At 46.9% G+C, this 27,161-nt stretch overlaps 1 protein-coding gene across 1 annotated transcript; it reads left to right on the top strand.

Annotated features, from left to right (window-relative positions):
- On the top strand, positions 1–27,161 carry UQCRFS1 (ubiquinol-cytochrome c reductase, Rieske iron-sulfur polypeptide 1). The gene is made up of 2 exons (XM_086945109.1): positions 1–289; positions 26,333–27,161. The coding sequence occupies exons 1-2, from the start codon at positions 76–78 to the stop codon at positions 26,941–26,943; spliced, it is 825 nt and encodes a 274-aa protein (XP_086801235.1). The 5' UTR covers positions 1–75; the 3' UTR covers positions 26,944–27,161.

Consider the following 27,161-nt stretch of genomic DNA (forward strand, 5'->3'; position numbering starts at 1 on the left):
CGCTGCACAAATGACGTCAAAATACTGCGCTGTCCTTTTCCTCACCTTCAGTTCCCGGTTGGGAGAGACTTCGCCATGTTGTCGGTAGCTGCCCGTTCCGGGCCCTTTTTGCCCTATCTGGCCGCCACCTCGCATGCCGTAGCAGGTCCGCTGAAGCCGCTGGTCACCGGGGTTCCGGTGGTGGCTGAAAAGTTGCAGCTGCTTGAAATAAAGAAGCCCTTCCTGACCCGCGATTCGCTTCTCGGGCGGGCCCCGGCGAGTGGGCCTAAGGCTATCGTAGGCATCAACGGTGAGAGGATACTGGTGTGGAGTGTACAACACAAGGTGACCCGAAACAATAGAGAGACGGTATATGAGACGCAATGATAAAAAAAAAAAAACCGGCGATGAGGTGTCGGAGCAAGGTCACCGGCTAGTGTTGTAAATGGTCCCTACTGGTGTATATGGAAGCACTTTCAGGCGAAAAACTTGACGGGAGGAGGACATAAGTGACTGTATACTTTGTCGTGTTCTACAATTTGTTTACTACTTCTACGGTTAAGCATATGCACACGTTTAGTTTTGCTGCTGGAGTTGCTACGCGTTTACCAAGGCTGCATCGAACACCCATAAGAGTGTATGCAGTGAAAGAGTTGATATTTCCTGGATCCAATACTTACGTCTGAGTTTGAAAACATAGGCTCAGATTAGCACTCCACTGTCCCGCCGATTTCCCTTTTAATTGTGGGGTTGTTATTGTACATTGAATACATCGTTTTGTTTAGAAATTGACTCCCCCCCCCCCCCCCCCCCCCCCAACACGTGCAGGTTATAATTCGCTACTTACTGCACCTGGTGGTCTATGGGTTGGTGGTATTTAAGTAATGCATATAGTTTAAGAGAGCGTATCCATCTATTTCTTGTACTCTGGGCATCCCATTTTATGTCGAAGTCTTCCAGACAGTACATCTGTAGATTTGCCAACGACATCTTGGGACATTAGGAAAGCGTCCTGGAATGAATTTGGCCCGTTGTTTACCATTGGGTTCGTAACTCACACTTGCTTTCTATTTGTTTTAGGCTGTCCACCTCTAGTCGTCCCTTCCTTTGCACAAACCCTATTTACTGTATTCGTCCACTAGTACTCCATTTCTGTTAACAGGCCTTCTGTTCTTATCTTGTCACATTTGCTGTGCATTCAAAGATAGAGGTAAAATGTCAAGCTATCTCTTATAAGGAATTTAGTGCTTACTTTACTTTCTCTGACTTATAAGTGAGATTTGTATGACAATCATGCTGGCTCTAGAGGAGTATGTTTAGTCACAAAGGGGTAACCCTGAGCCCCTCAGTGTATGTGTAAAATACAATTGTAGTTAAGAAAAATTTGATGACCTTGTGTCCTTCAGAATCGGGGTAAGTTATAGTTAATCATGAAGCGGTTCTGTCGGGTTGGACAACCGTTAATTCAAGATGCTATTAACCCCTCCGCTGCGCCGAACGTTCCGCGCTGGAGCGGAACGTTCTATTGCGCGGGCGGGGCTGGAACGTTCAGAGAACGCGCGCAGCACCACCGAGGTAGTGCACTGAACGTGCGCCGCACGGAAAGGGTTAATGCAATCTAACAAATAATAATAAGCTCTCAAACACACAATGATTTATAAAAGGATCAAATACTATGGTATTTTTGCACATAATGAATAAGGCCTGAGATAATAGTTTTGAGGAAAATGATTTTTATCCGAATTATTTCATTCAAAGATATATACATATACAAAGAGACTGTCAAAAAGCAATAGTTTGCAAAGGCATAAAGTGCATTCTGGTGACAAATGTGCATAGTGCTCAAGTGGTGAACATTATATACAGTGTGAACATATAGCTATATAGAGGTTTAAAAATAGTCCAGACTGTGATTGTAGTCCAGAGATTCCTATCTATCCTATAGGATCCCGGATGTACTGGACCTAGACAAAACATCAACGTTTGGACCCTGTGGTACCCCAGTCGGTGGTCACCGGGTCTTCCTCAAGACAAGTGTGGTGGGGGGCTGGTGGCGGTTGGGGGTTAATTGGATTGAAGACAGTCTGTAATTAAATTAAGGGTGTGTCGGAGAGACTAAAAGTGCATGAAAATTAATGCACAAGATGCTGGGGGCCAAACTACTCGCCCTAAAAGAAGGCCGGAAGTTTCAGCTTGGAGAATTGGGGTACGATGGCTAAGTATCTGTGGGAGGGGAGCAGATTAACGTTAAGTGAACTGTGTGTACAATGAGGCAACAGAGAGTTCCCCAACAACCTGCGGGTGTGATTTAGTGCAGGGTAGTACAGTAGTGAAGGGTAATGAAGTTTAGGGTGTACCCGACTGAGGGCCCAAGCCTTAAAGTATTTGAGCCACAGCATAATGCATGCATTAAGGCGATTTATGCGCGCTGCTAGGCTTGTGCCTAGATGAGCCAAAGAGGACAGCGTGGCCGAACGGTGAGTGTGTTAGTATGACACATTCTGCTGGATGTGACCGAGCGGTTTACAGTGAGTTAAAAAATATAAGGTGCTATGTGAGTACCAGGTTAGGCTGAAGCGCACAACAACCCGGTCTGCTATACCGTGGACTTGAAATTAAATGATCAAGCTAACGTGCAGTGATTGGATATCTATTGTGCTTGCTGCAGCACAACAAATGCCTGGGCAGTTTGTAGTGATGTACTTTGCGATGTGACCGGAAATAGCCCCAACCGCCCACCAGCCCCCCGCCACACTTGTCTTGAGGAAGACCCGCTGTGACCACCGACGGGGGTACCACAGGGTCAAAACGTCTCCGCTTTTGTCTAGGTCCAGTACCTCTGAGATTCTTTACTAGGATAGATGGGAATCTCTGAACTACAATCAACATTTGGCCTATTTTTAAACCTGTATGTATCTAAATGTTCACAATGTATATATTGTTCACCACTTGAGCACTATGCACATTTGTCACCAACATGCACCATATGCCTTTGCAAATTATTGCGTTTTGACAGTCTATCTTTGTATATGTATAGATCTTTGAATGAAGTAATTTGGATATAAGCATTACACGAAAGAAATTGGCAGTAGGGAATAATGCGCAAAAACAGTGTAAAGTTTTATCTTTTCTTTGTATAGGTAACTAGTATATGCTCTAGGGCAGAGATAAAACCACTACCAAAGGTTGTAGCAACATATAGATAAATATCCACTTTAAATTCTAAACACAATTTCACAACCCGAGCAACTCGAGTAAATTCAAATGTCCATGTCAATTAAAACCATTTTCACTTTGTATACTTTTCAGTCTTTTTTTCTTTATTTTTCAATGTAAATTCTTGATTCAGTCCAATCACCAGGTACAGGACATAAATAGATCTTCAATGTTACAAATAGCCAACAGATTTTGCCAACACGTGTTTCGTCTGGCTTCTCGGCCAATGACTTCGTCAGGGCAATTATACTATTTTCCTACTTGTATCATGAAAGGTTTTTTTGCTCCAATTCTAATCAATAAAGATATTTTTCGCTCTGTAATCTTCTCTATATAGTGTTATTCTGCCAGTATTTCGACCAGTTAGTTCGAATCTCAACTAGGTACCCTCAACAGTTAGGGTACAGGCCCTGCAATGGCCATATTTCTAATGCCCAAGGAGAGTTGGTAAGTTCAACTGACTCCTGTGGTCTTAGTGTTACGAAATCCTTCACATTCTTGCCTCTCTTGAACGCAAAGATGGGCTCCTCAGTGGTTCCAAGTTCAATGGCCACTGGATTCCAATACTTCACAATTTTCTCTCTCATTACTTCTGGGGTTGAAGGTGGTAAAGCAGACTATGTTGTCCTTTCCTGTTTTAGTAGGTTTAACCTCAAAGAAGGAGTCGCGAGGACAATACCAGGCACGTTTCCTGGCCAGTTTGAGTAAACAAATGGGATATCCTCTCTTTAAGACATTGTGTAAGCATCTCAGTTTCTTTGAAGAAATCACGTCTTCGGGTACAGTTTCTTCTCCGCCTTAGAAGTTGCGCGTAAAGCAAGTTGTCCCTGAGAGCTCTCGGGTGGTGTACGTTCTGAGGGTTTTCTGTATAGATCAGTGTTGGACTTGGCTCTTTTTGCAGGTTCATCCCTGAACTTTTTGCCTTTCTCCTAGCTTTTTTTCTGACATGGTGTTGGTGGTTCTAGGACTCTGGGCACTTTAGCACTGCTGTCCAGTGTAAATCTGTGTTTAATATGGTAAGATTGGTCTACACATGTTAGGCCTATTTAATTTACCTGTCAGCCCCTTGTAAAGTGGTATCTCATATACCCAGGGCTGGTAAATTAAATGCTACTGGTGGGCTTGCAGCACTGATTGCGCCACCCGCCAAAGTAGCTTTTCAAACTTATTGCAGGCCTCTGCCAATTTAGGGCCTGTACACGCAGTGTTACTGACGCTGTGACGTGGCACCTAAAGTGTGTGCCATGTCTGTGACCTTCCTTTTACTGCATGTCAGTCACCCCTAAGGTATGCCCTAGCTATCCCTATGGGCATGGTGCATTGTAGGTAAAAGGTAGGACATGTACTTTAAGTGTGTGACATGTCCTGGTAATCACAAACAGCCATTTTGCTTTCTTGCTACTGTGAGGCTGCCCTCAATAGGGATGCATTGGGGATTCCCTGATAAGTGTTTCAGTGGTAATTCATGATATGAGAGGAGCAGCGTGGTCCAGTTTGGTATATTTGGAATAGTGAGGATAAATGCTACACAATGGTGTGCGCAGGTTTATTATACCTATTTTAGAAGTGCCACTTTTAAAGTTGGCATTGCTGTGTGTCTGCCTGCCTGATGTGAATTGCATGTCTGGCTTTTGAGTGACAGGGGCTGGTGAGGTGTGTGGGAGGGTGAGTCAGCGCTAGGCTGAATGGGGCATCTGCATTTGGAGTACTGGGAGGAGAAGTCCCTGAATAGGTCTGTGCCTAACCATTACAATGCTGGCTCCACCCCCTGTGGTGTCTGATCACCGAGTTGCACCTGACAAAGGGGAGGAGGAGCCCTGTAAACAGAGCTCCAAAAAAAACCAGAACTGGTTTAGGCTGGTTCCCCAAGCCCTGTCACAGGTCAGACAAAGCAAATGTTTGATATAAATATAGGGGCTGTGACCCCCACGAAAATGTTGTGCTTTTGTGCTTCCAGAGAACTGCTGCTGCTGGGCCCCAGGAGGAATCGCCACAAGGGACTGCCTCCCTGCTGGAGGGCCCTGTGTGCTAGCCTTCCTAGGCCCAGCCTTTGCCCCCTGGAACTTTGGACCTGAGCGCCCTGTGTACGCAGAAATAACTCTCCCAGGATGGGGAGAGTGCTGGGGCTTCGCAGCACGGAGTTGCAACCCATTTAGAGGGAATCCCGACTTGGGGATTCCCCCTTATACTGCTTATCGGAACAGGAGCCCACACTACTCTCATGCACCTTTTGAAAAGCAGGCGCCTACCGCGCAATTGCCTTTATTTGAAGCTGGTGCCCACCCCGTACTTTTCCTCAAAGACAGGAGCCGCCGAAAAGCACCACCACGGCCCGGAAGTCAGGCATCTTGTGTGGTTCGAGGCGGAGCCTCCTGCCGCCAAGAAGGAAGTTGTGCCGGAGCCTCGCTGGCTCCACGACGGGAGGAAGCAGTGCTGCCAGAAGCCAGGCGGCTGTTGTGTGGGCGGGGCTCCCCGTACTACGGAGGAGACCCCCCCCCCCCGTATTGTTAAGGCTAGCCCTGGGCGTAGTTCGCGGAGTAGCACTATGCGTCGCACTACGCGAGCTATGTGTCGCACTACGCAAACTTCGTAGTGCGCTGTTCACGATGGTGGCACAGTACCAGTTGCTTGTCTGCACTGTGTAATCATTGAAAACTTGATCTTGCACAGTGCAAGCTCTCTTTTACTGCCGCTCAAGTAGATTTTTACTCGAGCTGGAGCTTTCTCAACGCAGACTGGTAGTTTCTCATCGCGAGCAGTCGCAAGCATACGTGACCACTCGCAATGAGAAACCTGACCTTGCGTTGAGAATCTCGCCGGGAGGTTTATTTTCCACGTTCTCGATCGGCAACTTCATGTTGCTGATCGCGAACGAGGAAAAAGTCTCGCCGCGATGTCATTTTGCTTGGTCGCGGTCGCCAACTTGACTTTGAGGACCGCGAGCAAGCACAAAATGACCGCTGCACTACGCTACGCATGTTTGCACTGTGCTACGTGCAATTTGCGTAGTGCGAAGTAGCGCAAACTACGCTTGTGTAGTGCTTTGCCCAGGGTTAGTTAAGGCGAGGACTGAGCCTTGCAGGTTCACCCATGAAGGAGGGCTCCATGAGGCTTCGCTGAGGAGTCCCCGCGCAGCCCCAGCAAGTAGGGGCTGGATACACTTGTGCAGCGCAGGTGCGCCTAGAGGCACCAGAAGAGTCCCTGGTGAGTGGGGGCATTTTGTTGGAGTCCCAGAGGGGATCTCTCCCTGGGGCACAGTGGTGCCATTACCTTCACAGCTGCACCGCCGTTGCGGGCAGCTGCACCAAGGGGGCACTTTTGTCTTTGAGTCCTGGAGTGGGGACTAGGTGGCGTAGTGGTGCCAGGACTGTCCACAGCCGCAGCAACGTTGGGCACAATTGTTTGAAGATTCCCAGTGCGGATTCCTCCGGAGACAGTTGGTGCCAGTGCCATTATTTCTTTGGGGGCATTTTTGTTCTTGAAGTAAAGGAGTGAGATACACTCCCCTGCCCCAGCGCTTTGCTCACTTTTCTTTGCTGCATTGGCAGCTACGCCCTGACATTCTGTACAAAATGGCATTGGGCCCCAGAGAAAGGCCAGTTGGACAGGGGTCATTGTGGGTATCAGAGTTGGTAGGGCGCAAGGCCCTAATGTTATGCCTACTATGATTGTTAGAATGTTCATGCTATGATATTATTGCATAGTGTGTTTATGCTGATGAGGTTGGCACCTAATGTGCCTTATGCCTAATGTGATGCCTATTGCATAATGTGAATTATTGCATAGTGTTGGTGCTGCTGATTATGTCTGATCTCATGGGATTTATGCATCATGTTTGTTTCTAAGGTGATATTATGCTGCGCACAGTATTTTACCAGTGGTAACTGGTTGTGTTTTCTGAGGTAATTTTTATACAGGTTCTGACAGTGGCCCAATTGGCCCTGCCAGGTGTATATAATCCCCTGTAAATGTTGCCTAGTGCCAGTTGGCACAGTGTATATTGTGGATTAGTATTCTAATGTGTTTTGGATAATACAAAGGTAATTTTTATGTAACCTTGTGTGGAGTTTCTTTTGTGATGTGCCTAGTGTGTTTCTGCGGTTTGTGTGTTGTGCAAACGCTTTTCACATTGCCTCTGGGATAAGTCTGACTTCTCGTGCCAAGCTACCAAGGGGGTGAGCAGGGGTTATCTTCAGTGTGTAACTCCCTTGCCCTGACTAGAGTGGTGGTTTCTGCCTGGCTTTTGTGCTCTTTTATGGCTGGCCACAGCCGAATAAAGATTTAATGATAATGATGATGCCTGGGTTTGGCACAAGCCCTTGCCAACCAGAAATCCCATTTCTAACAATCAGTGTATAGTGATCCTTCTTCCACTTTGAAGGTAAGGTTCAGGAAGATGATGGTCAGTGTTATGGGCCATGGTAAACTGGATGTCATTGGATTGTTCTTTCAGCCAGTTTTTGAAATCAATCAAACTTGTTTTGGTTCCAGATCACATCATCAATATACCTCTTCCAGACAGCGATGTTATCTATGAAAGGGTTATTGGAATTGTAGAGATGTTCCTCTTCGTATGAGTCCATGAAGAGATTAGCCGAGCTTGGCGCAAATCTAGCCCCCATGGCCATGCCCTTAAATTGGTAGAAAAACTGGTTTTAGAAACAAAGTAATTCCTGGACATGGCAATTTCCAGTAGTGCCCCCACAAATTCTGTTGGAATCCAGAGTGAATTAGGGCGTATTTCTAATGTTTCCCAGGTCACTTCCAAAGCCTTTCCCTACGCAATACTGATGTAGACGGATAAAACGTCAAGTGTAACCATGAGTTGAGTGGATGTATCAAAGACTGGACCTTCCATCATCTGAATGATATGCATTGTATCCCTTACAAATTACTTGGTTTCGGCCACCCGTGGTTGCAGAAAGTTGTCTATAAATTGATTTAAGGTTTCCAAGATTGACCCGCAGCCCGAAACCATGCGTCTCCCAGGAGGTTTCTCAGGGGGTTTGTGTACTTTGGTAAGTGTGTAGATCCTAGGCTTGGTGTGGCCTTTCTTGGTAAGGTCTTTGATCAGTTTTCTCACTTCTGATGTGGGGTCCTTTGGTATTGGGAGAGAACTTTCCCTGATGTTCAGTTGCTGTAATATTTCTTCGACAGGCTGGGGTGTTCTGCACTACAACCGCTCCCCCCTTATCTGGAGGAGTGGTTACGTGAGGCAGTACATTGTTGTTTTTGTTTAGCACACAACATAAGGTAACAGTCTGTAAATGAACTGGGAAGATATTTCTGAATTAGAAAATCCCAAATGAAGAAAATCTTATTGTAATTCTTTAGTACGGTGGCAACAAATATTTTAAAACAATCAAATCAATACACTTGACATTCATGCAGGCTATAATTTCTGCAGTGTTTATCAGTGAAACTGCGCAAATGTAATAGTGATTTCAGTTGGAGTTGTGTTGTCTGAAATAGAAGTGTGCTACAATACATGCATATTCCAATCTACCCTGCACTACTCGACTCTACGCCACCTCACTCTACTCTGCATCACTCCACTGTATGCCACCATGCTCCACTAAAAACAATCTGTTATAAGTCGCTGCTCTCTCCAGTCTGTGCCATTGCACTCAACTCAACTGCACCACTGTACTCTGCAAAACTGCACTCTATGCCTCTCTACTCTGCACCACTACTCTCTTGACGTGTCTCTTTGCCGTGCCACACCAATCCATTGTACATGATTCTAATCTACTCTGCACTCAGTGCTACTGAACCCTACACCACTTTACGCCTTTATTCTATGCCACTACACTCTAGTCTGCAAAACTACACTCTACCCCAACTCACTCTACTCTACACTACTGAACTCTACTCCACTTTGCTGTACTTCTGCACTACATAGCAATCTACGCCACTCTACTCTGTCACTCTATGACACTATTCGGCATCACTGAACTCTACAATGAGAACCATGTCATTGCATTCTATGACTATACATTGTATGCTGCTGACTTCTATGCCGGTGCACTCTACTCTACTATACTCAGAAACACTCTGCACCAGTTCACTTTACTCCATTCCACTGTTGCCTACATGCCCATGTACTCTCCTCTGCGTCACTCTATGCCAATGCACTCTATGCCATTCCATACAACTGTATTCTATTCCACTCCTCTCTGTACTACTGTATTCTTTGCACTTCACTCTGCAACACTCCACTCTACGCCACTATATTCTGCACCACTGCACTCTTTTCTTCATCACTCCACTTTACACTACACCACCGCTCTCGCGCCACTGCACTCCACTCTGTACTACACTCTACGCTTCTCTGCTCTGCACCATTCTAGTCTATACAGCTGCACTCTTTGCCACTACACTCTCTTGCATACTACTATGCACAACTCTACGGCATGCCACTCTGGTCTACTTCACTCTCCGCCTCTCTGCTCTGCATCACTCTTCTCTGTGCCAGTGCACTCTACGTCACTCTACTATGCAAGACTGCACTCTGTGCCACGTTGCTATTCACAACTCTAGTCTGTGCCACTCCACTCTTCTATGCACAAATCCACATGACCACTCTGTGCAACACTTAACTTTACGCCACTGCACTCTATGCCAATGCACGCTACTCTGTACCACTCCACACCCCTGCATTGCATGCCAATCCGCTATATGTAACAATAATCTACTCTGCACAGCTGATCTCTTTAGCGCTGCGCTGTACACCATTTTACATCATTCTTGTACGCCACTCTATGCGTCTGCACTCTGACACTCTACTCTGCAACACTGCCCTGTAGGCCAATTCGCTCTGAAGTACTCGACTGTACAGCACTATATTCTGCATCACCCTAGGCCATTCTACTCTGCACCACTCTGCCCCTGTACTCTATTATGCAACACTATCTCACTGAATTCTATGAATTTGCATTGTACACCGCTATATTCTATGCAGCTGCACTCCATGCCACATAACTCTGCAACACGCCAATGCAGTCTACGCCAGTCCACTTTACTACACTGTACGTTGCGCAGCTCCATTCTATGCCACTCCAATACACACCATCAAATAACTTTTAGGCCTACTGAGCAGCGGTCACGCTAGTCTACAGCATGGCTAAAACGCAAACCCTATAGCTCTTGCATAAGCGCGACCTATTGGCTTTGCCAATGCTAGTTACCTCTGCTTTGACCTCGATCATCATGCTAGCCCACTTGAGCAGGATGGTAGGGTATCCGTATTCTCACAGTTGTGATCTTGGAGAAGGGAAACATGGCTTTTCCGTCACCTGGCCAGACTGAACCTTGTGCCTGTCGATCGTATAATGACTGACTTGTGTTTATACATGCATGTAAAAGACCTCTTTAGGTTTGTCTTGTTCACCTTTTTGTATGAATTATCTGCCCGGTTGTGTTGGTGTTTTTTTTTTTTTTTTTCTAAGCCCTGGCAGGTCCATATAATGCACTGTATGCAATTAGCAACTTAAATTGGTTGGTGGAAATACACTTGTCATCATTAAACTTTAAGCCTGCTACACAAGGACTCTACTATATAGTATAATGTTAATAGCGAGAAACAAAAATCACTGCTTCTGTTAGTAATAAAACACAACCTCTAATGTACTCTGTTTGAGAAACTGACACACTGTCTAGCCAAACAGAGACTATATTCTAGACTAACCGACTATATTGCTGGAGGATCACTGACATATCATCGAGGGACATAATATCGACTAGCAAAAATATCGGCGCAAAAATATCGACAGACAGAATATCGACTTTGTATCTACAAACAGGGAAGTCAAAAAATATCGAGTAAAAAATATTGTTTACAAAAATATAGTTTGTAAAAATATCGACTTTATTAAAAACCATGTTAAATTATTATTAAAAATTAATTACTAAAAATATACTTCAAAATACTTAAATTACCTTAGAATAATTAAATAATTAAAGTTATACAAAAAAAATTACAATCACATTTGTTGAAATATATATATTAACATAATATAATTTGAAGTAGTGTGGCTCACTGGGTGAAGTAGTGTGGCTCACTGGTTAGAGGCGGCAGACCCGAGAGCAGAGGACGGCCCGGGACCAGGGTTCGATTCCCGGCGCGGCAGGTTTCTGGACCAGGGTCAGCGAACTCGATAATTCTCTCGCCTTGGTGCCCACTCTGATCAGCGATCACACTCGGCAACTCTGGGCATTAGCTTGCCTCATCTTCACTAACGGCCCCACCAGACCGCCGGGGATGCCTGGTCTCACCCTGGAGATACCCATTAAGGGACCATCTCTCAGGGAAGCCAGGAAGGGTTTCGCAGCGGTCGAAGCGCCTTGGGACCCTCCGGGTAAGTAGTGCGCTATATAAATGGCTATACATACATATGTATAATTTAAAAATATCCAATATTATTACCGTAGGATAGCGGAAGTGTAAAAATTACTATTCCCACTCCAGAGAGTGCAACAGTAGATAAGGCATTGGATAGCGTAGAGGTAAAAATGACTATTCCCACTCCAGAGAGGAGCAACAGTAGGGAAAGCGTTGGATAGCGTAGGGGTAAAAATGACTATTCCCACTCCAGAGAGTGCAACAGTAGGGAAAGCGTTGTATAGCGTTGGGGTAAAAATTACTATTCCCACTCCAGAGAGTGAAACAGTAGGAAAAGCGTTGGATAGCGTAGCGGTAAAAATGACTATTCCCACTCCAGTGAGTGCAACAGTAGGGAAAGCGTTGGGGTAAAAATTACTATTCCCACTCCAGTGAGTGCAACAGTAGGGAAAGTAGATACTTCATATATTATTTTAATATATATCTATAAAAAATAATTAAAAGTAATTACCAAATGTAATATAATATAATAATTAATTAATTACAAATACTAATCTAATGTAATCATTACAATTTATCTATTAACCCGTTCAGTGCTGCGAACGTCCAACGGTCGTCGCGTGCACTACCTCGCTAGTGCTGCGCACGACCGTTGGACTTCCGGATCCCATTAGCGCAATCGAACGTCCGCACTGGGGCGGAATTTGCGGGGTGCTTAACGGGTTAATACTAATTAATTACAAATTAACAATTAATTGATAAGTAACTTTTTAATTACTAAACGGTTAAAATCTAATAAATACAAAAAAATTAACATATGTAATTAGTTAGAATTAAATTACTTCCCACCCTATTCCCCTATAAACCCACAACCCACTACAGAAAATAAATTAGTAAAAATAACATAATTATCAATTCATCAACTTAATTCTCAATTAAAATGTAATTACCAAATAACAATTATTTAATTAATTATAAATAACACTACATAAATTATAATTAAATTACTTCCCACCCATTTCTCCTATAAACCCACAACCCGCTACAGAATTAAATTACGCAAAATTTAAATAACATGAAATTCATTAATTAAATTAAATTACATTATAACATAAATAAACACTTTAGCACATAAAATACACTATAAAAAATTCGATTTTATTAAATGTTCGATATTTTTATTAACCTATATTATGTACTTAGATATTTTGATTATCTATATTTTAAAATTCGATATTACATTACTTACCTTCAAAACGATATTTTTGATGTCTATATTCTGTCCAGCCTATATTTTGTACTCGATATTATGTCCATTCGATATTTTGTAGTCGATATTTTGACTGTTTACCATTGCTGGACTGTACGGGCAGCCCAAGTGCTTCTTCTTTTTCTTTTTAGGTAGTGCCTAGACAGCGCATTCACTGTCGCAAGACCTGTAGTAGAACAATAAATCTCTACCTGTATGGATCATATAAAGCAATAAGTCACAAATTCGTAGTAAACGACAGGTCTATAAATGTCACCACACATGAATAGGAAATTATATCAAAAATATTTTTGACTTCAGAACCAACTGTGCGCTACATGGCCTATTCAGAAAAATCTGTCTGCAAGCCTATTTCGCTGACCAACCTAAACCCCCACTTGTGTATACAGGGTCAAGAAAACCTTCTACCTTTACACCAACTTGCGGGCATGATACCACCTGAGATCTTAACGTTTGAAAAGGCAGTCTTAAAAGATATTGTACCACCAACAATGCCTCCCGTAACACCTCACGGCAAGAAAATGAGACCATTAAAAATCTAACCAACTACAAATCCATCACTGTAAAGGAGGCCAATAAGGGGGGAGCCATTGTCCTCCTGTCTACAGCAGATTATAAAACTGAATGCCTTCAGCAACAAGAGAACAGAAGATCTTGCACTCCCATTAAAGGAGGGTCCAACCACACGATTAACCATCAGTCAGGTCCAGTGTGATGGAAGCCCTTAATCAGAGATAGATCACGAAAAAGGAGTCCGTTTCTTACCAGCGACAACCCACGAGTTCCCTATTTCTACACCTTGCCTAAAATCCATAAGGGTACCCTTTCACCACCAGGGAGGCCCATAGTATCGGGCATTGGGTCGGTCTTGGAACCCATTTCCATATTTTGTGACAGACACCTGGTGAAAGAAATACCAACATTTTTGCAAGACACGAGAGGTCTTGAACATCATTGTTAAACACAATAAGGAGGGCCTCCATCTAGAGGCAATAATTACCCTAGATGTGGAGGCCCTCTACACCAATATTCCACAACTTTATACACTAGAGGTCTTGGGAGACTCGCTACGTTCCGCCGAGAGGTCAGCCCCAACACTGATAACTTTCATTATGGAATGTGCCTTTTAGCTCACACTGAAAACTATTTCCAGTTTAAGGACCACATTAACCACCAAACCCAGGCTGCATCCATGGGCAGTACATTTGCCCCCAGTCTGGCATGTCTTTATATGTCTGACTTTGAAACCATGCACATCTTCACTGAGCCTAACCCTTACAATGACACGCTATCCTTTGGCGTCGTTATATCGAAGACGTTTTGGTCTTTTGGAAAGGCGAGCTGAACACCATCCCCCTTTTGTCACGTGTCAATAGACTTGACCCATACCTACGATTTACGGCCAATGTTTCAGAACTGGAGTTACCCTTTCTCGACCTTGTAATAAGCCTAACAACCAGGGGACTGGAAACAAAAACCTACTGATGGCTGTAGCCCCTTGCTTTTCAGTAGTTTCCACCCTAATGCACTATGAGAAAACCCCCCTATGGGCAAATACTTAGGCAAAGACGTTATTGCAGTAACCTTGATGATTTCCAGATAGTCATTTTCCCATCTGGCTACACAGGAGTATCCGGCAAGAAAGATCACACAGCTCGTAAGGGAGCCCGTAATGAAAACAGAGGCACTCCCAGGGATCCAGCCTAAAGTCGACACAGAACAAATTACATGTGTCACTACCTTTACCCCGGAATCAAACCTGATCAAAAGAAACATAAAAAAACTTTTGAGAACTCTACACCTAGGTGACTTAGCACCAGATCCAGCCAGGTTCGCTTTCAAAAGAACAGCTAATCCTAAAAGACTTATGGACTAGTACTAGAACAAGGAAAGAACCGCCAACAAGAAACCAGCTGTGGAACCTACCACGTGTTACGGGCCACTACCCTTGTGGTCAGTGCATTGTTTGTCCCCCTCAAAAGTGCAAGCAAAACAGTTACCCTGACAGACACCTTACATGGCACCAAAAAAAACGCAAACTACAACACGCACAATTGTGTGTGTATCTGATTACCTGTCCTTGTCACCTAAAAGACGTGGGCATGACTACATGCCCCGTCAAGACTAGAATTACGGAACACTGTAGTAATATTAGGTGTAAAGAGACCAACACAAGGATGTGCACCTTTTGGTTCTTTAATCTGCCTTCAAAAATTCCTTTGTTTTAGTTTGTGAATTTTGCAAAACCCTGCACTACTACTTTTGTGAGCCAGAGTAAATAAAAGTAGAATGAATTTGCTCATGTCTGAATTGGTAGACCCAGATCTATGGTTATCCTAGACTATGACTACTACAATTGTTTCTAGTTGGTTTGTCCAATAAAAAATTCACATTGACGTGCTTCATGTTTCACATGTTCTTGGTTTAGCTGTTACAGTAGCAATGATCATATGATAAGGATATGTGATATGAGAAGTATTCACTGACTTTCCAGTTAGACCTGAACCAAATTGATACTTAAATCTAGTGTTAGGTACTTCGGGTTATAAAAAAACAAAAAGGCACACAGTGCTGTAACCTACATTTTTAAGAAAAATAATTTAAAATGCTGAGCAGCCAAGTTCAAGTTCTGGAATTTGTATAGCGCACTGCTCACCCAGAGGGTCTCAAGGCGCTTGGGGAAGGGGATCATTATTTGTCGAATATCCAAGTTTTAAGATCTTTCCTGAAGGCGATGTGATTTTGAGTAAGGCGGAGGTGAGTGGGGAGTGAGTTCCAGGTCTTGGCGGCAAGGAAGGAGAAGGATCTGCCACCCATGGTGGATTTTCGGATGCGTGGGACTACGGCAAGGGCTTGATTGGACGATCTTAGTTGGCGGTGGGTTTGTAGAAGGACAGGCGAGTGTTGAGGCATTCGGGACCTAGATTGTAGAGGGCCTTGTGTGCGTGGGTGAGAAGGCGGAATGTAATTCTTTTGTTGACGGGAAGCCAGTGGAGGTCTTTTAGGTGTTCGGTGATGTGATCTTGGCGAGGGATGTCCAATATGAGTCTCGCTGATGCGTTTTGGATGCGTTGGAGTTTTTTCTGTAATTTTGCTGGGATTCCGGCGTAAAGTGTGTTGCCGTAATCGAGTCGACTTGTGACCAGTGCGTGGGTGACAGTCTTTCTTGTATTCAAGGGGATCCAGCGGAAGATCTTTTTGAGAGTGCGAAGTATGTTGAAGCAAGAGGATGAGACTGCGTTGACTTGTCTGGACATCGAGAGAGAGGAGTCTAGGATGAAGCCAAGGTTACATGCGTGGTCTGTGGGTGCTGTGCCCAGAGCGGAAGGCCACCAAGAGTCGTCCCAGGCAATGGGGGAAGATCCTAGGATGAGCACCTCCGTTTTGTCTGAGTTGAGTTTTAGGCGGCTATGATTCATCCATTCGGCTACATCTTTCATGCCTTCGTGAAGATTGGTTTTGGCGGTGTTGGGGTCTTTGGTGTGGGAACGGATAAGCTGGGTGTCGTCGGCGTAAGAGATGATGTTGAGGTTGTGTTGACGCGCGATGGAAGCGAGTGGACTCATGTAAACGTTGAAGAGGGTGGGACTGAGTGAAGATCCTTGTGGTACGCCACAGATGACTTCGGTGGCTTCAGAGTTGAAAGGGGGAAGTCGGACTCTTTAGGTTCTCCCAGCGAGGAATGAGGTGATCCAGTTCAAGGTTTTTCCAATGTTGCTGAGGCGTTGTATAAGGGTACTGTGGCAGACTGTGTCGAAAGCGGCAGAGAGGTCGAGTAGAATGAGGGCCACTGTTTCACCGTTGTCCAGTAGAGTTCGGATGTCGTCAGTAGCTGCAATTAGGGCAGTTTTGGTGCTGTGTTTGGCTCGAAATCCGGATTTGGATGGGTCTAGGGAGTTGTTGGATTCAAGGAAGGCGGCGAGCTGGCTGTTGACGGCTTTCTCGATGACTTTGGGAGGAGGGAGATGGGCCGGTAGTTTTTAAGTTCAGAGGGGTCTGCTGTGGGTTTCTTCAGGAGGGCGCTGAATTCGGCGTGTTTCCAGCTTTCTGGAAAGGTGGCAGAGTTGAATGACCAGTTGATGACATCACGGAGATGGGGTGCGATGATGGAGTCTGCTTTGTTGAAGATGTGGTGGGGGCAGGGGTCAGTTGGGGAGCCAGAGTGGATTGAGTTCATTAGGCGGATGGTTTCTTCAGTGGCGATTGGGTTCCAGGCGCTAAGATTGTTAGTTGGCGGGGTTGGATCTGAGGGGGGTGGGGAGGGATGAACGCTGGGAGTGTTCTCGAAGCTGTTGTGGATGTCGGCAATTTTGTTGTAGAAGGAGGATAACTCGTTGCAGAGGTCTTGGGAAGAAGTGATGTCGTTGGATGCTGCGGTGGGGTTGGTAAATTCTTTAACGATGTTGAAGAGTTCCTTGCTGTTGTGGGAGTTGTTGTCGAGACGATCCTTGAATGCTGATTTCTTGGCGGATCGAATCAGTTGGTGGTGTATTCGGGTGGCTGCCTTAAGGGTGGCCATGTTGTCTGTGGTCGGGTTTTTTCTCCATGTTTTCTCCAGGGTGCGGCATAGCTTCTTGGATTTTTTAAGGTCATTGTTGAACCAGGGAGCCTTTTTGTTGGTTGATTTGATCTGGTGTTTTTTCAGGGGTGCTAATTAGTCAGCGCTATGGGTGATCCATTGCTTGAGATTGGTGGCTGCTTGGTTTGGGTCCAATGAGAGGGTGGGAGGGTTTTGATTGAGTGATGTGTGGAGTTGGTCGGAGGTGATTTTGTTCCAGTTTCTCCGAGGAATAGGTTGTGGGCGGTTGTGGTTTAGGGTGGTTTTTGTAGCTGAAGTGAACACAGCTGTGGTCCGTCCAGTGGAGGGCTGTGGCGTGATTGAAGGAGATGTGCTTGCTGGAGGTGAAGATAGGGTCGAGCGTGTGTCCGGCTGCGAGGGTGGGGGCGTCAACGAGTTGTTTGAGTCCGAGATTGGCCAAGTTGTCCAGAAGGGAGGTGGTGTTGCTGTCATGTTTGTTTTCAAGGTGGTAGTTGAAGTCGCCTAAAAGAATGTAGTTCTCGGCGGCGAGGGCATGTGGGCTGACGAATTCCGTGATGTCATCGCTGAATTGAGTGCGGGTGCCTGGGGGCCTGTAGATGAGGGTGCCTCTAAGTGTGGTCCTAGGGTCGGTGTGGATTTGAAAGTGAAGATGTTCGGCGGATGTAAGATTATCATCGGTGCTGGTCGTGACTTTGATGGTGTTCTTATGGACGATGGCGATGCCTCCTCCTGTTTGGCTGGTGCGGTCTTTAGGCATAATCTTGTAGCCGTCCGGTATGGCTATGGCGATGTCGGGTGCTGATGATGTGTTCATCCATGTTTCTGTAAGGAAGGCGATGTCAGGTGAAGCAGTGTCGAGTAGGTACCAGAGTTCCGTAGCGTGTCTGTGGACCGAGCGGGTGTTGAGCTGGATGCACTTCAGGTGGTTAGCGTTGGGGCAGCGTGTGGCGGAGGAGGGTTTGGTGAAGGTCCTGGAGCAGTTGAACTTGCAGGAGAGGCAGGTGAATGGACCGTGGGTACGTCCTGGGGTGGCTACGTAGCATTGTGGTGTGCGTCCGGGGTTGAGGGTGAGGAGAGTTGCGGCATCATATGTGACTCTAGTGGGTTGGGAGCGGCAGGGACCAGGTTCTGGCGCTGGGCGCGATCCAGGCGCGGACGGGCGTAGACGGGCTTACCTTTGGCGCACCTTCGGCGCGCATGGGGCGCGACCCCTGCGCGTAAATGCTGCGCGCAAAAGCATCTGTCATAAATGGTTGGCGGGGGCGAGGGAGGGTCAGCAGGGAGGCGGGGCGTGATTGGAGGGCTGGGACTGCACAAACAACAAAATGGCAGCAGCAGTAAACAACGGTGATCAGGGAGAGGTTGGGGCGAGCAGTGAGCACAAAAATAAAATACACAGCAGCGCTATGGTTACAGCGCGTTAAAGCAGAGTGCAGCGCTATGGGATGTGGCAAAATGAAATGCAGTAACAGTACAAGTAGCGTCTAGTCACAGGCACAATGCGGCTCTAACAAATGTGGCAAATCAAATTAAGTTACAAAGCACAAGTAGCGTCTAAACATGAGGCACAATGCGGCGCTATGAAATGTGGCGAGATGGAATGCGACACCAAATGATTGCAAGCAAAGCCCAGGCAGCGTGGAACAAAAAGCGCTACGATACATACCAGGAGGAAATGCGGGGAGCCCCGCTTCTGTGCAGGACAGGGCGGTCAGGACGGTCAGGACTGCCAGGGCTCAGGCAGGTAGTAAGGTGATTTTCTTTTTCACTTACCTGCCTCACATGCATGTATTAAAAATCTCTGCTCCCATTCAATCATCAGGTTTAAGGAAATCTCTGTTATAACAGTATCATCTGATGTTGCTTCTGAAAGCATATGGTTGGCTTTAGAATTTGTTGACTGTATAATAAATTATGAGGGAAACACAATTTGTGGGCTGTCATGATGGGTATCCTCTTCGAAGTGTCATCCTTTTTGATTTGGTGTGCGGTCCAAATATGACAGATCATTCCGAGCCTTAGCACTTAGGCAATATAGATTTTGTTTAAGATTACTTGTCTGACGGCTACATCTCCAGTTAAGTGTCTGGAATAGACGTTAAGGTTTTTTTAATTTTTTTTCCATTTTTTAAATCTACCTTGTATCAAGTCTTTTTAACCTACCACAGACTGGTTTCCTAATTTTTGCCTGCTGCAACCACAAACCTTTGTGTGAAGGCTTTGCTCTTTTTAGGTCTCGCCTGAGAGTCTCTTCCAGACATTTAGTAAGTGGCTGTTAAAAGTGCCACCAGAGGCTTATGCTGGCCTCCATCTTGCGTTCACGAGCATGTGCACGTGCACAGCTGCCATCTGTGTTCTTATTGCTGTAATACGGCTCCTCTGCTCGCACTCCCTTCTCCCCCTTCGTCAGTTTCATTTGTGTCTTCTATCCTGTGAATGCTCCTCTGCTACACTCCCTTCTCCTCCCTCTTCATCAGTTTCATTTGTGTCTTCTATAGCTGTGAATGCTCCTGCTTCCACCAGGCACACACACCATCAGTCGTCAGTGCACGCTTTCACCACCAGCCGTCAGTGCACGCTTCCACCAGGCGCACACACCACCAGCCGTCTGTGCACGCTTCCACCGGGCGCACACACCACCAGCCGTCGGTGCACGCTTCCTCCAGGCACACACACCACCAGCCGTCGATGCACGCTTTCACCAGACACACACACCACCAGCCGTCAGTGCAGCAGGCAGGCTCTTCTCAGTTTTTTGGTAAATATGTGTTCGATGCCTGGGAGGGAGTGGGTCGAGTTTCCGTAAACCATGCTGAGTATGCAGATGCAGTGCATGAACTCCTGTGTGAGTGAGTCATGCTGCCAGGGGCTCACTCACTCCACACTTGTGAATTGAGCCTGCACCAGGCTTTTTCTAATTTGCAAAGTTCAGCGCACAGCAAGGCAGCCCCCACACACCTGGGAATGACTGCTACCTACAACCAGAATGGAAAAAACATTCAGAGCAATGAAAACAAGTTCGTTGTAGATCTGGCAACTTAAACAAAACAGCAACAGAAAACAAACCAGCATTGGCATAGCCGATAGGTCTCACTTTTTGGACCCTATAAGTATTTAGTTATGCAACAGAATATCCTTGGTGCAACGACACCAACTGTTGCATAGCTTAACACTTATAAGGTCCCAAATGCGAGACCTATTGGCTTTGCCAATGCTTGTTTTTTCTGTTCCATTCATGGAATGAAAAATTGTCTAGCAGACGCGACAAAGAATTTTCAATTCTATTAAGGACACGGAGGCGAGGATTATGCTTCTCTTCACTTTACTGACATAAACAGCAGCCAATAAAAACTTTAAACTGGCATGACCCCGGAAGGACAACCCCCTCCAACAGTATGCACCAATCACTATCAAGTCCACTGTATAACTGTCCATGTTTATCAATACGACCTCCTCTTTCTTTGCGACACATCATCAGTCCAACAAGACCGGAGGCCAACGTGGCAACCATCGCATCCATCGTCGAGGAAGGCACCTCCTCCACCACGTCACAGATTTCCAGAGCACAGACTGGTCACCTCATGTCTGCTTGTGCTGATCTTCTGAAACAAGAACATAAGTCGTAATGGCCATTCCCAAACTTGGAAATACAACAAGCCAATAACAATCATTCGGGTGGGTACAAGAATTCATCAACCATACAACATTGCATGAAATACAATCCTGCAAGCCCGGGTGGGATAATCCTCGCCTCCGTGTCCTTAATAGAATTGAAAATTCTTTGTCGCGTCTGCTAGACAATTTTTCATTCTATGTCAGTCCACGGAGGCTCAGATTATGCTAGTTTAAAGTTTGTCCACCACCACCGAGGCCACATCCACAATAGGCTTATGATAAAACACTTTAAAGGTGGAATCAGAAGACCAATCTGCCGCAGTCATGATATCTTGAAGCCGAGAGCCGGCACCAAAGGATTTTGAGGCCATAGCCCCTCTCACAGAATGAGCCCCAAATTTAGAGGTATCAATACCCGCCAGGCCCAACAACCAGGTAACCCACCTGGCCAGAGTTGCACTGGTGACTGGGCGGAAAGGTTTCTGTAACGAAATCAACAGTTGACCAAAACCAGTTCTAAATTCCCTAGTACAATCCTCATAAACCTTCAAACATTTGACCACACATAATTTACTGTGATGAGGAAATGCAGGATATGCAATACATTTTGTAAGCGTTTTTGTACGCCTAGAGATCGTAAAAGAAACCCCCGTGGGAGTGAATACTCTACCTGATAAATCCAAGGCCCGAATATCCGACACTCGCCTGCATGAGACCAGGCAGAGGAGAAGTGTAAGTTTAGCTGAGAGCTGTTTGCGAGACAGACCCTCATTAGCCGGCCAGGCCGCCAAAAAACGTAGGACCACTGACACGTCCCAGAGTTCAGTATACCTGGGTTGAGGGGGCTTCACTAAGCGGACTCCCCTGACCACTCTGCACACCAAAGGGTGTTCCCCAACGGGCTTACCGTCAACATGCGGGTGCCCCGCGGAGATCGCCGATCGGAAGTTATTCACTGTTCGATAAGCCAGACCAGACCGCGCCAGTTCCGATAAGAAATTCGCTATGACAGTAATATCGGATCCCATCGGATCCCCCTGCCGTTCGTTACACCAACCAACCCATCGTCTCCAAGCTGACTCATATCGCTTGTGGGTGGAAGGTGCCCATGCCTGAGATAGGAAAAAGAGAGTGTCCTCTGAAACTCCCGGCATTTGCCAGCGTCGCCGGAAAGTCTCCACGCCATGAGGGACAACTGATTCTGAAGGACCAGCGGGTGGGGAAGACCCACCGGGTCCGTGAGAAGGTCCGGGAACGTCGAAATTCGCACTGGCGCCGCACAGGTGAGACTCATTGCCACCGGGAACCACGCTTGTGCTTTCCAGCACGGTGAGACCAGGACCAACTCCGCTTTCTGCCTCCGAACCTGAGCCAGAACTCTCGGGATCATGATAAAAGGAGGAAACGCATACAGAATGCCCGTCGTCCACGATTGAAGGAAGGCGTCCGAGCTGATCGCCAAGGGATCCGGTCGCCAGCTGTAAAACTGGGGGAGTTGCCTGTTGAGGCGAGAGGCAAAAAGGTCTACCACACACGGACCCCATTTGTGGTTCAATGCCCTGAAGATTCGAGGGTGCAGTCTCCAATCGCTCGCATCCCTCAAGTATCGAGAGTTCCAATCCGCCGTCACGTTGGCAGACCCCGGAATATATTCCGCCGTCACCGAAATTTGATGGGCCAGGCAATAGTGCCAGAAATCCTTCGCTATCTCCGCCAGGAGGCGAGACCTGGTCCCTCCCAGGCGATTTATGTATCGCACCGCGGACACATTGTCCATGCGTAGGAGAATGCAGCATGACACTTTCTGAGGGGACAGGGTGCGAATCGCAAAGGAACCCGCCAGAAGTTCCAGGCAATTGATGTGGAGACTCAGCTCGTCGCTGGACCATCGACCCCCCGTCTCCACCGAGCCGCAACGGGCTCCCCAGCCCCAGCGGCTGGCATCCGACTCTATCACCACCTCCGGGGTGGCCGCGAAAATGGCTCTGCCATTCCACGCATCCATATGCTCTAACCACCAGTTCATCTCCGTACGAGCCTCTGGCGAAAGGGAAACGTGTTGAGCGTAAGTCAGACCTTTGCGCAAGTGCAATGCCTTCAAACGCTGCAAGGCCCTGTAATGTAAAGGGCCCGGAAATATCGCCTGGATAGATGACGCTAGAAGTCCGACCAGACGCGCCAAAATCCTCAAGGAGATTGTCGGAGAGGCAAGCGCTCTCCTCAACTCCTTCCTGATAGCCACTCTCTTCTTGAGGGGTAAGAGTAGTTGAGCTTTCACAGAGTCGACCTGGAAACCCAGGAATTCCATCACCTGAGAAGGTTGCAAGATGGACTTCTGCAAATTCAGGAGGAAACCCAAGTCCTGAAGAAGTTGAATCGTCCAGGACAGATGGAGTGAAACCATCTCCGGCGACCGACCTAAAATCAGAATGTCGTCGAGGTAAATGATGAGGCGAACGCCCCGTTCCCTCAAGTTCTGTACCACGGGTCTCATCAACTTGGTGAAACACCATGGGGCGGACGACAGCCCAAAGGGCATGGCCGAAAACTCGAACCACTGGTCGCGCCACTGAAACTGTAGAAAACGCCGGTGCGGGGGGTAAATGGACACCGCCAGGTAGGCGTCTTTTAAGTCCAGGCGTACCATCCAATCTTGTTCTAGGAGGATGTCGCGTAACAGGTGTATACCTTCCATTTTGAAGTGTCGATACACCACCCAGCCGTTGAATTCCCTCAGGTTCAACACTAACCGATACCCCTGGTCCTTTTTGGGGACCACGAAGACAGTGCTCACGAAGCCCAGGGCGTGCGGAACGGCCTCCACAATCGCGCCCTTCTGGAGTAAGGAGCATATCTCTGCGTCGATGAAACTCTGCTCTGTCTGGGAAAAATGCAGGGCATTCGGTCTCCGCCGTTGGCTCGGGGAGGCATAGAACTCTATGTGAAATCCCTGTACTGTCTGCAACACCCAAGGGTCGCTCGTGAGCGTGCGCCACCTGTGGAGAAAAAGAGACAGCCTGCCTCCCACCATATGTTCTGACGGACACAAAAGTCGTACCTGAGTAGGAGTTGTCTCCAGAACCATTCTGCTGGCCACGATAGGATCCTCTCTGTCCTTTTCCCCTGCCTCCTCTATCGCGGGAGGGGTAGAAGTTGGAGCGCCTGTTGCCTCTGCCTCTCTGATCTGCTCCACGTGAGGTCTGTGCATAACCTCGGCCGGACCCTCGACCTCGTGGGCGTCCGGCCCTATCAAAAACACCAGTGTGGAAAACCTTCTTGATATTTGATTGCGCCCGGTCCAGCGCGGAGAAGGTGGCAACGTACTTGCCCATTTCTCTAACAAATTTGTCTCCAAAAAGCATACCATTGGCGAGGGAACCAGGTTCGGTAGGGGCCATTTCCGCCAGCTGGGAGTCGATTCTCATAAGAAAGGAGCGTCTCCGCTCCGTAGACAGGGCCACATTTGCGTTCCCTAAAAAGCACATGGCACGTTGTGCCCATTCGAGGATCTCTGACACATCCAGTGGCACCTTCCTATCCTTTGCCTTGACAGCTGCGTCCAGAATCTTTGTGAGGGGTCCAGCTACGTCCAACATTTTGTCCTGACACCCTCGCCAGGTTCTATCTAATCCCTTTTTCGGATCTTTCGCAAACTTTCTCATAAAGGCCGCCATTGTGGGGTCCAAGTCCGGCGTATCTGCCACCTTCCCTGTCAAGGATGGCCTGGGACATTCAGACCTGAGCGTGGCCCTGACACTATTGTCGAAACCCTGTCGCAGGTTATTACCCACATAGTGTGCCACCTCCGGGCACGGCACCCATTCCGTGGACCTAGGGTGTACAATGTTGTTTGGATCAAACAGAAGATTCTTCGGCGCCTGACTATCATCAGCCTTATGGGCGGTGTGTTTGACCTTCTTCGATCTCTTCCTGGACATCACCGAGTCCACCTCAGAATCAGAGGTGACCGGTGGGGACGGGGACGAATCCCCAGACGTATCCATAACCATTGAGCCATGATCCTTCATCACATTCCTGGCCATCTGTGCTAACACCTGGGCCGAGGCTTGAGGAGAGGTATCACTCTGCCGGGCTGACTTAAACTTCCTCTTGCCATATTTATGAAGGGTGTGAGTAAAAGGCTTGAGAGCCTTGATCAATGCCTTATTCACCGACCCTTGGACATGGGTATCCAGAGCCTCAACCAAATTTTCCTCCAATTGCTCTTCCTGTGGCTCAAACTCATCGTATTCATTATATTCTGCCCATTGGGTATCCTCCTCGGCGTAGTACGCCATAGCTTTAAAGCAGGGAGGTGTGGAGGAACTTCAACAGGGGGGAGCAGCCCAGGGGTGCCTCAGTACACACACACACACACACTGTAGTCCGAAAAATCACCACTCTGAGGCTGAGATTGAGGTGGAAGGAGACCCCTTTGTGCACACAAAGCTCCCCTAGAGCAAAGCTCTAATCCGGACACGCTCCGGTAGGCGTTCTGAGAGACCAGGATTTATGCAGCCTTGAAAGACGCGCGATGTGCGAGGAGCCGGTATCACTGAAAATGAAAGTCTGCTCCTCGCGCATGCGCGCCGCGTGTGGGGGCCGAACTCGACTGCCTCCTGAGCGCGAGAGACTCGCGTCTGTCTCCTCCTGCTCCACCGCCCCCTACCGAGCGAACCACGCGCCCTGCCGACTCGCGCCTACACCAAACAAACAAACGCGCGGCAAATTCCTCAACGGGCAATTAAGCAACGGGGAAAGAAAGACCGGCAAGGAAGCCGGAGCCTAAGCACACATCGGCAACAGGAACGAAACGTGTGGGGCGAAGCCCATAACATACGAACACATCAATAAATGCGAAGTCATAAAGAGCACATTAGGCATAATAAAGTCAAGGGCACGATAACGCGCCGGTAAGAACCACCGCCCTTAACACAATTAACCACCAATAAGTAGAAAAACGTAAAGGGCACTTAACTCGCTGCTGCAGCAGCAAAGAAAGAGGAGGTCGTATTGATAAACATGGACAGTTATACAGTGGACTTGATAGTGATTGGTGCATACTGTTGGAGGGGGTTGTCCTTCCGGGGTCATGCCAGTTTAAAGTTTTTATTGGCTGCTGTTTATGTCAGTAAAGTGAAGAGAAGCATAATCTGAGCCTCCGTGGACTGACATAGAATTGCAAAATGCATCTAAAAAACACATCTGTGTACACAAAGCTTTCCTCCACTTTAACTGGATGCACTACCATGTACCCTTTTCCTTCAGCATCCTCTCCGAAGCACAATGCGTAATTTGTATGGGATAGAAATGGCAATCTGTCAGCTTGCTACTTAACTTTTCTGACTAGCTGTGTTTGTTTTCCTTGCAGGTCCTTCTGTTGTCCGTTTTGCACACAACGATGTCTCTGTTCCCGATTTTTCCGACTACAGACGACCAGAAGTATTAAATCCCACCAAGTCTTCGCAGGACAGTGTGGACTCTAGAAGAAGTTACTCCTACTTGGTAACCGGAGTAGCAGCTGTTGCTACAGCATATGCTGCTAAGAATATTGTCACAGAGTTTATCATGACGATGAGCGCCTCTGCCGATGTTTTGGCAATGTCGAAGATTGAAGTCAAGCTATCTGATATTCCAGAAGGCAAGAATATGGTGTTCAAGTGGAGAGGAAAACCACTTTTTGTTCGTCACAGAACCCAAAAGGAAATTGACCAGGAAGCTCAAGTCAGTTTGGCTGATTTAAGGGACCCACAGCATGATTTAGACCGAGTCAAAAAACCAGAATGGGCTATTCTAATAGGAGTGTGCACACATCTTGGCTGCGTACCCATTTCCAATGCAGGAGATTTTGGTGGCTATTACTGTCCTTGCCACGGGTCGCATTATGATGCATCTGGGAGGATCAGGAAAGGCCCGGCTCCCTATAACTTAGAGGTTCCTACTTATGAATTCACTTCTGAAGACCTTGTGATTGTTGGTTAAATCAGAATAACGAAATGTTGATTCAACTTATTTAAGGTCTTGTTAACTTGTATTCTGTTGGATGCTCAGTGTAACAATAATTATCGTTCGGGCTCTCTAAAGTTGCCTGGCCTGCGAAATTCTCGTGCATCCTTGAACCTGTTTTAAGCTTGTATTGTACGATCAATGCTTTTAATACTCAGGTGGTGTAAGTTTTAATAAATCCATCAGTAAGCAAA

Source organism: Lissotriton vulgaris, chromosome 12, assembly GCF_964263255.1.
Source record: "Lissotriton vulgaris chromosome 12, aLisVul1.2, whole genome shotgun sequence".
Taxonomy (NCBI): Eukaryota; Metazoa; Chordata; class Amphibia; order Caudata; family Salamandridae; genus Lissotriton; species Lissotriton vulgaris.